Here is a 16,210-nt window from a genome sequence, read left to right as displayed (position 1 = left end):
CCATTTTCAGACTGTCATGTTTGCATTTGGAAGAGTACATTTTAGTCATCATCCAAGATTATTGATGCTATTTATCTTCCTTCTGGCTCTAAAGCCCAACGGAAACACAGAGTTGTGCTGTGGTCTTAATTTCCACCAACATTCAATACTTCGCGTTCCTCCTTTGAGTTGAGAAAAAGGTGCTTTATTTTAGAGGCACTCCATTCGAACTAATATTCAAACAGAAAATACCCAAAAAGGGTCGACATCATTTTATATGAAAGTACTCACTTGTATTCGCTGCACTTCCAAGAAGACCGCCCTTTGGAAGGACTTCTCCCAGATAGCCAGGTCAGTGGCCAGCTCTACCCTGAAGGTGTGGCTCTGGCCGTGGCCGACCAGAATACTGAAGCACAGAGACTCCGTGTCCTGCTCAGGAGAATGCTCCAGTCCCAAGTAGAGCCTTGCCTGGAGCCAGCAGTCCTCTGCCATCCACAGCTGTAATGCAAACTTGTAATTACTACATACCTGGGGAAACGTACGCTGTTATTTCACTTTCTACAGCTGATGTAAGTAGAAGGAATCACTAGTATTTCTCTATATTCGCAGATTAAACAGATGAACCTTCTCTGTGTACATGCCTTGGTTAGACAGCTCCCTGAATCACTATACGACATGCTCAAAGAGGAAAACTGACATCTTTAAAGAGAGCAAACAGAGGTGATCAAAATTTGAACAGCCCTGATGCACATCACAGCATCCTTCTCATAACTTACCTTGTGAACCTTGAAAAGAACCTCATAGAGGTTATATGTTGTTTCAGCTTGTCCCCAGTCAGCAGCACTGATCTGAGAAATAAACATCAAGGAGGATGAGATGAAGAGGAAGCGTATACAAACAAGCTTTTTTGCACTTGTTAGCAGCACTTCCTCATCCACATAATAAATGCAAATGAAAGTTAGGCAGGTCACTTTGTTGCTTTCTGTGAAGCCCTGGATGACTGCCAGTGTCAGGGAGCAAAATGGATTGATCCTGCTGCACTCGGCACGGGGAGAACATTTACATCATGAAAGTAACGCGTAGATTCCAAAGACTACAGCAAAATAAACCAGAGCCTTTAAAAACTAGGACTTCCAGGTTTTGTTTTCTCAAATAACAACTTTAAATAATCCCTCAGATTTAAATTGGGATTTGTAAAACATCCAACTGAGAATATTTTTTTATGGCCACAGAACGAAAAATTAACATTATTAGCTAAATTTCATGACTAGTCTTAGATTTGTACTTTCATTAGGTGTTAGCATCAAGCTAACTGACCAACTCCTAGAAATCAGAGACATATATGCAAGAGTTATGTTAGGAGTTACTGTACAATTGAGTAAATAATCTTATGTAACTTAAGTTTAGCTGCTTGTTTAGTTTGGTTTGGTTTAGTTTCACAACAACAAACACTCAGCATTATCCTAGAAGGAGCTTTTATCATTTAGATTTTAAACATATTTATACGTCTGACTCCAAAGTACAGACTGGATAGAATAGTCATCCTCAAATGACTACTCTGAGGACTATTCTTGATCTTAGGAATTAACACAACTTTTTGCAAAAAATTGAAACTATATATATAATTACACGGGAATAGTCAGTAGAATTGGTTATTTTTTGTTAGGTTTCGGACATCTGTGTGATGAGCATGTTGGTCAGAGTTGATCATTTAAAAAGCAAAAGTGAGTTGTGATTCTTACAGATATTTAATGTGGAGCTATTGGTTTTAATTGTGTTGTTCTCTTGTTTTTGAGCCTTTTTTTTTTTCTTTTAATGTAGTACGTCTTTTTTGTATGAAATTTTTTTTTTTTTATTAAAGTTCGTCACACTCCAGGAAGAGTAGGTACTGCTATTGCAGGAGCTAACGGGGATCTTAATAAACTAAACTACTGAATTCATAAAAATGTCTGCTGTATCTTCTGCAACATTCAGTTTGCTTGTGCATAAAGAAAATCCTTAATTTGTTGATTGATTTTGTTTAGGTATTTAAAATAATTTTAGCATCTAATAAGATCAAAGAAAGATCCATTATGTCCCAGGTAAACAAAATTAGTTGTGAAACTGTTCTAAAATCGTTCCTCAGTGTATTTCCACTTATTTAAGCACAATGAACAATGTCTACTGCCTCTTTGTCTTCTTTACGATAGGTTGTGTTGTACTGGTCCTATAAATAACAAAACAACAAAACATCCCATACAAAATCAGCTTTGCATGAAAAAGCTAAATGACTGAATAACACGTAGCGACAGCCGTAAACATCCCTAAAGACTCCTTACTGTTCGCGCCAGGCGTCATGTCATGGACCTGGTGGTGAAATGACAGTCGTGGTGCAAAATCACACACTCTTGGTTTGGGTATATTCATTCGGCCATGTTTTATCCCATATGCGGAAAATTTTGGATTTAAAATAATAAAAATAAGGCCTTTTTTTGGTTTCCAACAGCTAACATTGTTGAAGTACTAAAGTAAATTTTCTCTTACTCTGCTGAGCTGTTACTGTTGACTTCTTTTTGACACATGATAATTGATACTAATAAAAACATACTGCTGAATATTCAAGGCCTCTCGGCCTCAGGGATATTGGCTACTACCATTTTTCAACACAAGCTAGAGGACACGTCTGGCATTTCACAGCCCACCAGCTGCATAATGTCTTTAGCTCAAGGAACCATAACTTCAGTGACTTCACAATACATCCATTAGTATTGTTCATTAAAAGTACAGCTGCTCACTTCTTTTGCCCTCATCCTGTAAACATGATTTGTTGGTCCTATGACTGGCCTATATCTTAACCAAAAAAAACCTTTTCATTTTTGTAACTGATCTGCGTTGTGTGTAGTGTACTGCAGTTCTCGCCTGCTCCCAGCCTGTAGCTTTTTCTCTTTATTTAAAAACTACGAAAAGCTACAAAAAGGTTTGGGGGTTTTTTCTTCCTAAGCTCACCTTCAAAAACACCATTTCTGTGTCACAATTTTTTTTAGCCTCTGGCATACTCTTTGTAAAAGACTTTCCTGCAGCACTTTAAAGAACAGTTTAAAAATATACTGGCCAAAATATTATCAGCACTGACAGGTGAAGTTAATAATGCTAATGATCTCATTACATTATAACCTTCTCCTGGTAAACTTTAGGTTCTGCCATTTAATGGACATCAAATCTTCTAAAGACCAAGCAAAATCCCCCACGCTAAGAGTACGACCCAGCTGCAGAACCCACAAACCAATATCCTAGAACTTCACAGGACACCCCCATAGGTCCTTTGTCCATGCCCTACCAGGTTAAATCTGTTTTCTTGGGAATGGGGGGGTTGTGCCAGATTAAGTTTTAATGTTGTGGCTTATGTATGTGGTTAAGTATACCAGACCAGAGGCCTCTCACCCAGTGTTACTAAAAATCTCTGATGGTTATGATTCTTTTTCCTGTAGTGATGTCTCAAGCACAATGATGCACAAGTTGCACCAAAGGGCCCGTTTGATGGTATTAGCAAGTGTAGTTTAAACAAGGCCAGGCTCTTGTTCCTGCCATTTCAACAAACAGCTGGGGTGACCATCACTAATGTTAACACAAAGCATCAGTGTGCAGAGGGAATTGTAAAAATGCACTGTTCAGACAACCGTGTAACCTGACACAGAAACAGAGGCAGTCTGGAGACTCGAGCAGAGGATGGAAGTCAAAAGGAATGCAACAGTGTGCTTACGTGAGTTGCAGAAAGCATCTGCATAGATGATGAAATGCTTAATTTCCTGCACATATGCAAATGGACAGTGGGATGTCAAGTAGCAAGGGCAAGGTTAGCAGAGCTCTTTAAGATATTCAGTACATGGAAATGCTGTCAGTGTGCTAATGAGTACAGAGAGGCAGCAATACTGGCTGTTGAGCTATGTAATATCCACATATATACAATGCTTTTGTCATCTTACTGACCCCTCAGAGAACTTTAAGCATACATTCATATAGCACTTTTATTCTATACATTTCACTCCATCAACCTCACACATGTAGCCAATTTAGAGTCACCAAATAACCTTACATGCATGTCTTCAGCGTGTGGGAGGAAGAAGCTTCTCATCTCATGGTCAGGTAATGGTCTCTCAGACCTACTTGTTGATTTAGCTGTAAATATGAAAAGTGTCTCATACAGCTGAGTACCAGTTGGCGGAAAAAGGGGAATAAAAGGAAGCTAGCAGGACTCATACTGTCCATACAGCTGGCCACTGAAGAAGGCTGCATATCAGGAGAAAGGCAACTGATATGAGTGTTCCTGCAAAATTACAGAAGTGAAATGCTGTTAGGTAGTTATTAATCCAGATGAGTGGACTGGTACTTGTTTAGCACTTTTCCTAGTTTAACGGTACTTTTTACTACAAGCCTCATTCACCCAGTCACGACTCTGATAGATCCAGGACCTTGCTCAATGATACTTTGACATGCAGAATGGAGGAATCCTCATCTAACCTGACCCGCTCTAGCTTCTGACCCACCTTATCTAGAGTTAAATTAAATAATCTTTCAATGATCAATACACAGCCTCCCGAGAGAGAGAACACATCTCCACTGAAATGACCTCTCAGTACAAGAGTTCAGTGAGCTATATTACATCTAAACATAAGAAGCCCCTTACAATTCCAAAAATTGCATTTTGTTGACATAAGAGAATTTTTGTCCTTACTGAAACTTGCCTAACCAGGTCAATCATGTGGACATAAATTTGGATTACTACATGTCTTTGGCATTGACAGGAAAACAACAAGGTGCAGTATGACCGTGTCAAAGGCTCTACACAGAGGCTTGCCTTGTTAATGTTGCTTCGCTACCAGACAACTGAATATATTGTTATTGACTCCCCTGGAGGTAGTGCACATTTTACTGTTACTGGAGTTCATCATCTTCCTGCTGCAAGCAGTTCAGCCCTGTCAGAGACTGCCGAAGTATTGCCATTACATGTTAGTTCTGAGGAAGTTATTGAGTGTGACTTGAATTTAGATTTGCTCTCTAAACGTTCTGCTACATTACAACAACATTACAAGAGATTATTATATAATAATTGATTTGTAGCCTTACATGTCCAAATAAATGCATTCCTTTTAGATCAACCATGATAGATCATATTTGAACAAATAACCCACTTAAATAACCCACTGGTGCAATTTCTTCTGGATACATCAGCTACCAGTGCCCAACTACATGTGACAGAAAAATGTTTGACCTTCAGACTAACAACCTGCTACATTTTATAAATAAACTGAATTTTAAATATCTTAATGAAAAGATTTATTTTTTTAAGGAACAGCAGCACTCTGACCTCAATTAAATTGAAAACGTTTCCAATCATGACCTACCTTTCATCACGCCACAAATTTTAATATGTACTTAATCATGCCGCCTTAAAATTTTCAGAATATATCTGTGTATAATCCTTGGTTCTCCTCCACAATGCTCTCATTGCAGAACAGACTGATTTTGAATATCTAACAATCTTCTATCTGCAAAGTTTCAGCTACTAAGAAAAAATTGTCTTGTACTTATTAGAAAAGCTAAATCTGATTTCCATTCTTTCAATTATCATTTAATTTTATTCGAAGAGATTTTAAAACCATAAAATCTTTAATTCTATATGTTCTAATGTTTTCTTCTTCTTTTTTTTAGATTGATAAGCGGATATAAGATATGTCGTAAAGTTGTTAGTTTAAACTGGACCTCTCCCTGTTTTGCCTCTGTGCTGGGCTAACTGCTCTTCTTATAGCTCATTTTTAAGTTAATTGCAGTAGGTAAGCATATATAAAGACTAATAACCATCTTAAAGGTTCTTTGTTTTATTCTGTGGATTTCTCAAAAGCATTTAATTCAGTATCGTGACACTCTACTAGAAAAGCTTTGCTCAGTCAGTGCAGATTAACAGGCCATGTTTAATTTGTACTCCAAAGTCCAAAGACTTCAGCCCAGTGTCCTTGTAGTTTGCACAGGTGTTCAGCAGGGAATCCAGTCTTGGACCTTTTTTATTCACCATAAAATTTATCTCTGGCACCAAAACCTAAAGTTAACACAGATGGTGCTACTTTTATAGGCGACTACCTCTTTCCTTAACATCATCTTTGCAAATCTACAGCCTGCTTTTGATACATTTCACACATCTCTAATTAAACTCTAAACTAAAATAAAACCTGGTGCATTCTATTAATAAAGTCACCAGAGAATCTTCAGCCCACTATTCATATCCAAATTTCTTCATGGCTGTAACATTTAAACTGTTAATATATATTATTAGGAGCCCAGCTGAATGCTATACTCATTTTTAAATATTAATGTGGAACACCCACCAAGGAAAAACAGTCTAAAACTGGTTTTTGAGAACACACTTTTTTTTTACGAGATGTAAGATATTTGAGGAATCTACAGTTTTATCTGCTCTTGAATATAATTATTTTTCTATATTTGCTTTGCTATTCAGCTTGAAGCTGCTCCACCTGCTTTTATCGTAACTGTTTTCTCACTCACCACTGCATTTTACATGTGGAATGGTCCTCACCAATCATAAAAGAGCAGCACTCAACATGCATGAGATGTTTTTTTGGGGTTTTTTTTTTTTTTTTTTTTTTTTTTGCACTTTTGGGTAACACGCATGCTGCTTTCTCAGGAAGTGTAAGATGGCTTCACAAGATTAGATACGAGATCTGCTTTTGCAGATCTTGGTGATGGGGGTCGCCCTCTTGTAAGACCCTTCATATTATTTTGGTCTGCTGGGTTTGAAATGTTATCCAGTATTTGTAATAAGTAGATGTGAGCAGACCTAAGGCTTGCAATATCTGGAGTTCCTTTCGGGACGTTTGCACTTACAGGTGCCTGCCTGGTACACTTCAAGCCTGGAAAAACTTTAATTTGCTGCAACTTGTTCAAGCAAGAGAATTTTCTTTCTGACTTAAAACAAGCTTTTTACAAAATGTTTTCCCCCCTCTTACAGTATTTTTTCTCTTTCACAATAATGAGCAATTTGAAATGAAAATATTTATGAAGAAATGCTGCACTGTATTTGTTCACCTACAGCCACTGTCGTCAATAGTCATTATTATTTCGTGCCTCCTCATAAAATGGTCAGGAAGCGCTTGGATTCTGTTCTCAAACTGCAGCTAAGAGGAGATCAAAAGTCTCTGACAATCTGAATTTAAACAGAGCAAATACATGCACACCAAAGTTTGCTACACTAACGAACCATCAAAGAGAACATTAGCTTCTCCTGTGTACAGTTGTGTAAAGGGTAACAAAGACACAGTCCAGCAGGAAGGCCAAGAAAACTTAACTCACAATTAATGTGCACACACTACCTCGGGAGAAAAACCACTGAATAACTGTGATTAACCAGAAACACTTTCTAAATTATATAAGGAGGACAAAAGACACTTTAGTGTCCAGTGGTTTTTATACCAACGAGTGAACAGAACTTCTGGTACAGAGAAGGACAGAATAAAAGCTCGTATGCTCCATTCTGTACCTCCGATATAAACTACTAGAGGAATTGCACTATAAACAATATAATGGCCAACTGTCATTTCTGTTATTCTGATATTACATGTTTATTGTAAAAAAAAGATTCTGTTAGTATCAACATTACACGATGACACAAAGGTCTCACAACAATATTAAACACAAAATGAGGGCAAATTGTTTTCTTATGTTTCAAAACTTCAGGCTTTTCATCTACTGAGAACATGAGGACCGAGAGTTCTTATTTTTTAATCTGTTGCCTTTGCTAATTACATGTATCCAGTACCACACCAAACATATGCACCATACCACAACCCCTCCTTTCTAAAAGCCAGCTGTAGAAATTTATTTTGTTTATGATTCACTTTAGAAGAAATGATTTATAAACCTGCCCAACTCTAGTCAGGTTTCTGACCCACCACAGAAATGTACCAATTTCCTCTCCATATTGAATAGGAAAATTGAAAAAACAAATTACCGGCGGACTTTTGAAGATATAAAAATATGGTCCTCGCAGTGCCAGGAACTTAAATGTTGAAGATCGACCGGGAGCGCTACCCTCGGGGCATTCACATGCCCAGCCCATGTGAACAATCTGCAGAGATTCAGAAGGATACATTTTCATTATTTGATTTGAAATAAATAAATGGATAATACACAAAAAGACACACACAATGAAAAATATGTTCTTACTAAGAAAATGGAAAAGAATGGTCTACAGTGCACTGACAAAGTAAGTGAATGGGGGGGGACCCCATGACGCAGCTCAGAAAACATCCATTTAAAACGATACTTTTCAATACAGTTCTGCAGTCTCAGCTGCACTGCAACAATTTCCTTTTATCTACTCCAGATTGACTTGGAAGTCTCATCTAAGCAGAGGAAAGCAGAGAAAATCCCAAGCACTGCTTATCAGCTACACTCCCGTATCCTGTGGTTAACAACGTCCAGTGATTTCTAAGTTCAGGCCTTGACTGTTTGCTGGCAATACGCTCTATCTAAAGCATCCTGCAGTAAAGTTTTGAGTGAGCAAGTTCTACTTTTTTTTTCCCCTGACAAATTGAATTGAATTTTCATATTGCCCTGATGATTTTGCACAGAGCTGCAGTCGTATGCAGACGATGCCATTTTATACACATTTATAACATTTCTCACAAAAAACTTAAATAGACATGTGTATAAAGTTACTGCCAACATGGGATACATTGGTATACTCCTAGGAATGTGCTCACCAGTAGTAACTAAATTGAAAACTTGACAACAATAAAAAAAATTTAAAAAAAAGGCCACGACAATAACTAGAAACGCTGTTATGGCCGTTCAAAAGGAGCTTTGCACGAGTGTTAAGTGAGATGAATGTAACGGCTAGAAGTGCAGTTTCTAAAACATTGCAGTCTGCAGTTGAGACCTCTGCTTTAGAGACTAAAATACATATTCACACCCAGAATATGGTCAGTGGAAAATATTTGAGTTAACTTCAACAGGCTGTTTCACACATGTCAGGTTTCTGCTCATAGAGCAGGGATACACATTGATAGTGTCGTCCAAGCAGTTGGACGGCATTTTCAGTTTGATTTTCGCCTCTTTCGTGGTCTGAAGGTGTGCTGTCAGAAGGAATTTAATTGGCCTGTTGGTCTTCTGGCAATTAAGCACCTGTTCTCAAAAAGATACAAAAATGATGTGTTTGTGTCAAGTTAGGCAATTAATGACATACTTGGTCATCTGAAGAGCAGTACTTGTTGATGATCTTTATCTATTAAAAGAAACAGAAATTAAACAGATATACGGTTAGAAAACAGATTTACATTTCAGATTACATAAAAACATTCTGAACCCTTAATAGCTTTGAATCAAAGAGTTAAAAAGCTTGTGCATTTTTACAAACTCTAACCAGTTTTAAATGTCTATTTACATTCTGCGTGTCAAGAGAAGCTAAGGTCTAACCACTTAAATGCTACAGAACTTATTATAAATAAACAAATCAGCTTGTTTGTTAAAACCACAGGTTAAGTGACTCATTTAGTCTTTTAATATAAATGTTATTGTGACACATATGGCCATCGTAAACACTGTTAAAGTCCATGTAGCCCCATGGAACTACATGAAGGCAGTAGCATTCTCTAGCGGGGCAGTGAACACCACCACACCACACAAACTGCTCAGGAAAGAAAAAAAAACCAAACGTAAATTAAGTAGCAAATATAAATGTATTATAACGTATTAATGAGGTAATAAAAACATCTAAAGTTGGCAGCACTGCCTGGGAAACATGCTTTCCTGCAAATGAATCTAATAAATTCATGGACACAATAAATGAAATCAGTGAAATAAAGGAAAATGAAAAAACGCCTCTCTGGAGTGACATGTTGGCTCCCCACCAATCCACAAAATAACAGACCCATTTTAAAGTCATTGGATGACAGTGCATGTCAATTAAAGCCCACCTTCAGAAAATATAGATCCAGAAAAAGAGAAGCATTTTCCAAATGTGCCACAGAGGTTATCACTCAGCAGGAAAAATGCTGCAAACCAGAGCAAAGCATTTTCACACTGAAAGCACACCTGGTGTGTCAGCATATCACAATCAGCATGGGGCTCGCGACTTGCTTGTTCCACCTGAGCTACATTCGAAAAGTTCACCGTCACCTGAAATCTTCATATTATTAGATACCAGCAAGCTGCTGCACAAATATTTATATTTTTTCTCTATTTCCTCTAAAAGAACATCAAAGAGCATCATATAGTCTTCCACCATGTCTGCGACGGACCCCAAGAGTGTTAAAGAGTCTATTTAAAGGTTGTAGGTCATTAAAACAAAAGTTCCGCTCTCTCCCAAGGTGGCAACACAATTACATCCTGATTGGCCATTTAGCAATCACGCTGCACGTCCGTAATTAGGTGAATGCAGGCATGAATTAATCACACGTTTTAAAAAAGGCAGCTGTGCCATCGATGAGCACGGGCTTACAGTAAGTCTTCATCCTCACCAAAAACTATTCGCATCATCAGCGTGATAATCAAAGTGAAATAGGAGGAAATGAGAGCGAGCAGAGCACGCGCCGAATGACTACTTAGCAGCCATTAATTAGGTATCGAAGAGCATCTTTTTTTTTTTTTTGTCAGTAGAGGGGGAGAGGTGCCACTGTGAGTCAATGAGTGCTTGTCAGGAAGGGTCTATTAAAACTACTTTAATGTGTGATGGGGGGAACAACTGTGGGCAAAACAGTTTCAAGGGTTCTTTTCTTACTGAGCAGATCAAAAGTGGAAAATAATTCACAACCTGAATTTTGTCAAGTTTTGTGATTCCTTCCTTCCTCCCGTTGTGAAACTATTAATGTGCATGTGTAAATCATTCATTTTAAACTTTATGGAAACACGAGAGCATTCAAATCACTCTTTTCGCCTTCATTTTTAGTACACACTCAGAGGAAGATCCAACCAAGCCTCTAATGTTTAGAAATGGACTTACATTCTCCTGCGTCAAGTCATTGATATTTGTGGATATTGCTTGGAGCCAGTCTGTGCTTTCTGCTGCAGTGCAAAATTGAAGAATATTGGTGCTGGCTCCATCCAAGGCAAAAACTTCAAAACAGTTGAACCTGGTAGAGCAAAGACAGAGACGAGAGGATCAATGCTGATACTGAACAAGTGAAGCTTGAGTCGTCAAACTGTGAATTTATAGTCTGTAAGCCTTAATAGATGCATTATTACATGTAGTAGAGCGTTATCATCTGATGGCTCCTATGTAAAAACGCCCAACTTTAATAAAATGTTGATGACTGTAATGTTCAGGTTAAAGCTTCAAAACCAATGGGTGACGCAAGCAGCAGCTATCTTTTTATGGACATGTTTAAAGAAACTGCTACTAGCTACTACAATATGAAAAGGTGAGAGGTCCGCTAAGAGAAAGCTGCCCAGAGGACAAACAACCTTCTGGAGATGGGCACAAAGTACCAATCTGGCTCTGTCCATAGGTAAAATTCAAACACCAGGACCATCACCCATTTTCATTGTAACCTTTGCTAAAACGGACTTCTTTTTTAAAATACTTTTTTCCTCATTTTGTTAGAAATTTTATTCCCAGCTATTTCTTAGCTAGGAGCCATAACTTTGTGCCATTTTCCCATTGCTTCTGCCAAATCAGTCAAGCTAGCTGTAGATTCATATTTATGTGCTTTATTCACAGCAGCCCTTACGAGATAAGAGTGTTGACAGTAATAATAATCATAATACTAATCATAATTATTATTATTATTAGGGCTCAGGTTTTCTGTCAAATGACCGCTGTGGAATTGGTCTACTGGACAGATTACCAGCTACCCAACCCAAATATACTCCAGAGGATGAAGAGAGCACCCGGCATGACCGCCAACCAGCTAATAGATGTGAAAATGTAACATACTGCAGTTAAGGTTGAGAAAGCCACCAATCACAAACCATTTACAGAGTGCAAAGTGAGAATATTAACAGTAAAAATTTGCTTCACGTGTCCCTTCATTTCCTTTCCTTTATTTAGGCTTGTATTTAAAACCTCTTTTGTTACTTTGGAGTGGTTTGCAGTCAAGGGCATTCTTTTACAAATACAATTAAGTTTCTCTGTTGATGGGGTTCTGATGAGGTCATCTGAGGCGAATCACGCTCATCGGCAGAATGCAAAGCTTTGACACTTAATTTCAGTGCATTTGTACGATGCTGATACTTTTAGCTTCGGAGATGGTTGCCATGGAAAAACGGTTATATGAGATGGTTAAGCAATTTTAGGCACTGCAGTGGAGAATCTACAACATTAGAAAGAAGGGGAAAAAACCTGAATTTTTGAGAAGTGTTGAGCAGCAGCAGTATGATGCTGTTAAGGTACGTGAGATGAAGGCTGATAAACACAGAAACAATAAAATGCTTCCAACGCACAGTGTGAAGAGGGAAATCTTCTTAGGCAGCTCCTAAACCAAACACTCCATCCTCACGCACAGACAGAGCAGCTACTCGAGGTTAGATTATACAAAGTCAGCATTCCTAACAAATCCTCTGAGCATGACTGTTATACTGTATCTGCAACAGGCTTGTTAAAATCGTATGTTCCGCTGCCTGTGTACTGACCCAGTGACTCTCCAGGGGTGATTTTGGCTGGACTGGAATGTCGTTTTTTTGATTTAACAAGGGTGCAAATTCTTTCTGTCCCAGTGCCTGACCCAAATTTGCCTTGTGTTGTGGTTTGTGTAACTGTGAAGCATCACTAATGGATATTCAGAAAGTCTTTGTTTTTCGAGCAAGCATTGCCAAATGCATCTAGTTGCATTTCAGTGAGTACTGCATGGATAAATGAGCAGCTGATGAGCTCACCTTAAAAATAAATAAATAAAACTGTATATCAATTAGATCTCTTTCAAATGACGTAAAACTTTAGAGGCCATGCAGCACAAGGGCAGATACGAGAGAGAAAAGGCAGTGAATGAGGAGTTGAAAATGCAGAGCTTAATCAAAGGAACGGACAGCTGGCGGCTCAATGTAGGGAGAACAGCGCTGTCAGGAGGAGCTGCTAAAGCCCTTCCACCTTCACTGAGCAGAACAAAAAAATCCTTGCTGAGAGATGGGATCTAGGGAGAGTGCGTTTTTTTTCATACATCTGCGCCATTCCCAGCGGCACAAATTATTGTGTCTTGCCTGCTGACTAGGCAGTAATAAATCCACTGAGACAGAGCATGGACATATCACCCAGTCAACACGCAGGATAACACACGAAGAATATACAGGAAGAAGCTGTTTTTGGGGGAATCAAGCCATTAGTTTCAATATAGTACAAGTGGCAGAGAGAGGGGAAATGTGCCATGGCTACTGATTAGTGAAGCAGGGAAATGAGCAGGCTTTGGGGCATTTCATTCTCGGCATAATGAATGAGAGAAACTTGTTTGCTTTTGATTTCTTACCAAGAAATGCATAGATGTGAGTGCAACTTTGAATCCATGACACTGATCAAACACCCAGCTTGAATCATTAAAGTGCAATATAATATTCCTTTAATTAAAGTTGTGATTTTCACGAAATTAAACCCCCCATTTTTGTCCCAGTTTAATTCCCACAACTACCAGTCAATATGTTTAGTGGTCATTTGGCTACATAGTCATTTTCTTGGTAGTAGCGTGCAGGCATGAAATCCATGGCAATTTTATCTAATTAACAGTAGCCTTACTTTTCGCTGGTGTGCCCCTATATTAAGAGTGTAAATTGCACAAACGGAGAGCATATAACAGAGTTGAAAGTATACTGGGAACACATTCATCTCTTTGGAATTGAGCTTGAGCTACGGTGCTTAAAAATATATGAAAATTTTAACTTGGTGCATGTATTATCTGCTGGATTTACTTTCACTGAACAACTGGAGCCCATCCATTTGTTTAATAGTAGTTTTGCAATATGTTTAGTCTACTAATGTTGGAGATGTGATAAAGACAAGGTTATGTACTCGGTGTCAGACGTGTGCATTACAATGTTGCATGGGTAAGACGGTGGTCTAGTGCAGCAGTCCCCAACCCCCGGGCCTCGGTCCGGTACTGGTCCGTGAGTCGTTTGGTACCGGGCCACTAGAGTTGAGGCTCAGGTGTGAAATGTATGGTTTTCAGGGTTTTTATCGGTTTTCAGCGTTATTTTGTTATCGTTTTTATCGTTAACTTGGTCTTTTCACGTGTGTTATGAATAAGTCTTCTTTTTTTCGGTACCAGTACTAGTTTTATTTTGTTGCATTTATCCACGACACCTTAAAGGCCGGTCTGTGAAAATCTTGTCGGGCATAAACTGGTCCATGGCGCAAAAAAGGTTGGGGACCGCTGGTCTAGTGCATCCTTTTTATTATGAACTTCTGAACCTTGGAGATATTTTGGGTATTCAGTAGTGATATCTTTTATTTCCAATGTGCAAAAAGACGCCGTCCCAGCGTGGTTGCTGGAAATCCCTCTCACAGAAATGATCATTAAGCTTCAGTTCACCTGAGTGACCTTTCATTTCCCTTTGGAAACTACTAAGAAGAAGCTTAGCCAAAAAATTTAATGCCAAACAGTGAGCAGTTGCGCCTCCACCACGAGGTCTTGCTTTCCCCGTACAGACACACGATTGCCTGTTTCTGCATTGATTAGCAAGTAGCGGTGAGCACCAGCACCCATGAGTGCACTGTTTGCACAAGCTCGTGCTGTTCTTATGGTTGTCTGCTGCACAACACCAGGAAGCTGTGCCAGATAATCTTGCATTAACTTTCTATCTGACTGACTCTTTTATATGTAAGTGTAAGGGAAACAACTGTAGCTGTAATTACCTGTACTTTTGCCTTGTCAAATGGTGCTGTGTCATCAGGATCTTAAACAATTCTCTACACACAAACTACACATCTTTGCATCAGTGTCACTCAATTGCACCTGTATTTAGCTTCTGAGCCCCTAAAGTAGGTTTGCACACTGCTTGGCATCTTTTCTTTGGAAAATAAACACTTCTTATGTCATGTAAGGAATTAAAAGGGACAATTCATGCAAATTTTCTAAATGATATCATAAAACACTGTAATATTTGTTACTGCCTTTATTTCTGTGATGTTTCTGAGTACCTTTTCAAAAACTGTTTGCAAACCTATTAAGTGCACTTACATCACACTGGCCAAGGATGAAACTTTGATGCATAACACTTTGAGTACATAATTGCTTGCTTTTAGAATTTTTTAAAAAGCCCAGCTGTTAACACAAGTGTGGCTGACAAAGCCCTGCTAATCTGCAAGGTCTCCTCCCTTTCAAATGTATCCATTTTGATAGCTTAAACAAAAGGCTGATAATACGCCATTACGTCACGATGAGGGACATCTCTGACACCTCGGTATTACTGAAAAAATGTTTTCATAAAGAAAGAAACAAGGCTTGCTCTTCTTTGCTTTTAGTTTTCCGTGTAGCTTTGTTTTAAAACATTTTGTTAAGAGTAGAATTAAATTTAGCATTTGAGAGTAAAACTTTGAAAAAGTATCTGGCATACCAACTGGAAGCATACAGCATGTACTAGCAAGGACCACTAGAGCATTGTTTAAACTTTCAGATACAAATCGACCGCAGTGTGCAGAGTTCACATCAACTTTAAATGAGACCATGAGTCAACACCTTTCCATCAACACTAATGGAAAATCCTCCAAGTGGGAATGAGATATTAGAAAAGCTTTATAGAAATCATCTCAGGACCTACTCTTGCATTACAGGATATATGCATGTAAGAAAGTAAAAATATAATAAGGATAATATTAAATATGCTATCCCCATCCAGGTCTGTGTGAGCCAAACTGAAAAATGAGTGCTGCACCTTATTATTCATTTAATCAAATGTTAATTTTCTGATAATTAATTCAGCTTTTAATTTGGGGATTTGGATATTTGTTTTTTTTAAGGCTTGGACACCTGACATTTCTCTCGCTTACCACGCTTCACTGTTGTGAATTTGGCAGCTTTTTCGCTGTTTTTATTGACTCCTCATACACCTAGCAAAAAAAAAGCCTAACAAAAAAACCCAAAACAAAAAGAAAAACCGAATGGACAGAACTGCTTTGATTGGAAGTCTTGCTCTTCTGCAAGAACTCATGTTAGCAAGTGGTGAACACCTCTCTCTGTACACAGTGTACTGTAGCTGTTGGTTACAAGATGTTCTTTGAGCAATGATTGGCTCCAACACATTATGCTCGTAGTTAAGCACA

The 16,210-nt window shown here is 38.4% G+C and overlaps 1 protein-coding gene across 2 annotated transcripts in view; it reads right to left on the bottom strand.

Moving 5' to 3' along the window:
• Positions 1-16,210, bottom strand: part of sntg2 (syntrophin, gamma 2) — a 102,386-nt gene that overhangs the window by 23,719 nt on the left and 62,457 nt on the right. For both annotated transcript variants that reach the window (XM_005947541.3, XM_042214151.1), the window contains exons 10-14: positions 10,970-11,099; positions 9,215-9,253; positions 7,979-8,095; positions 756-827; positions 271-477 (exon numbers count right to left, since the gene is read on the bottom strand). In XM_005947541.3, the coding sequence (XP_005947603.1) occupies positions 271-477; positions 756-827; positions 7,979-8,095; positions 9,215-9,253; positions 10,970-11,099 (565 nt within the window). The remainder of the gene's footprint in view (positions 1-270; positions 478-755; positions 828-7,978; positions 8,096-9,214; positions 9,254-10,969; positions 11,100-16,210) is intronic.

This window comes from Haplochromis burtoni, unplaced genomic scaffold, assembly GCF_018398535.1.
Source record: "Haplochromis burtoni strain Fernald_Lab_line unplaced genomic scaffold, NCSU_Asbu1 Contig_523, whole genome shotgun sequence".
NCBI lineage: Eukaryota > Metazoa > Chordata > Actinopteri > Cichliformes > Cichlidae > Haplochromis > Haplochromis burtoni.
The sequence above is the reverse complement of the archived record's forward strand: the minus strand, read 5'-3'. Positions and strand labels throughout refer to the sequence as shown.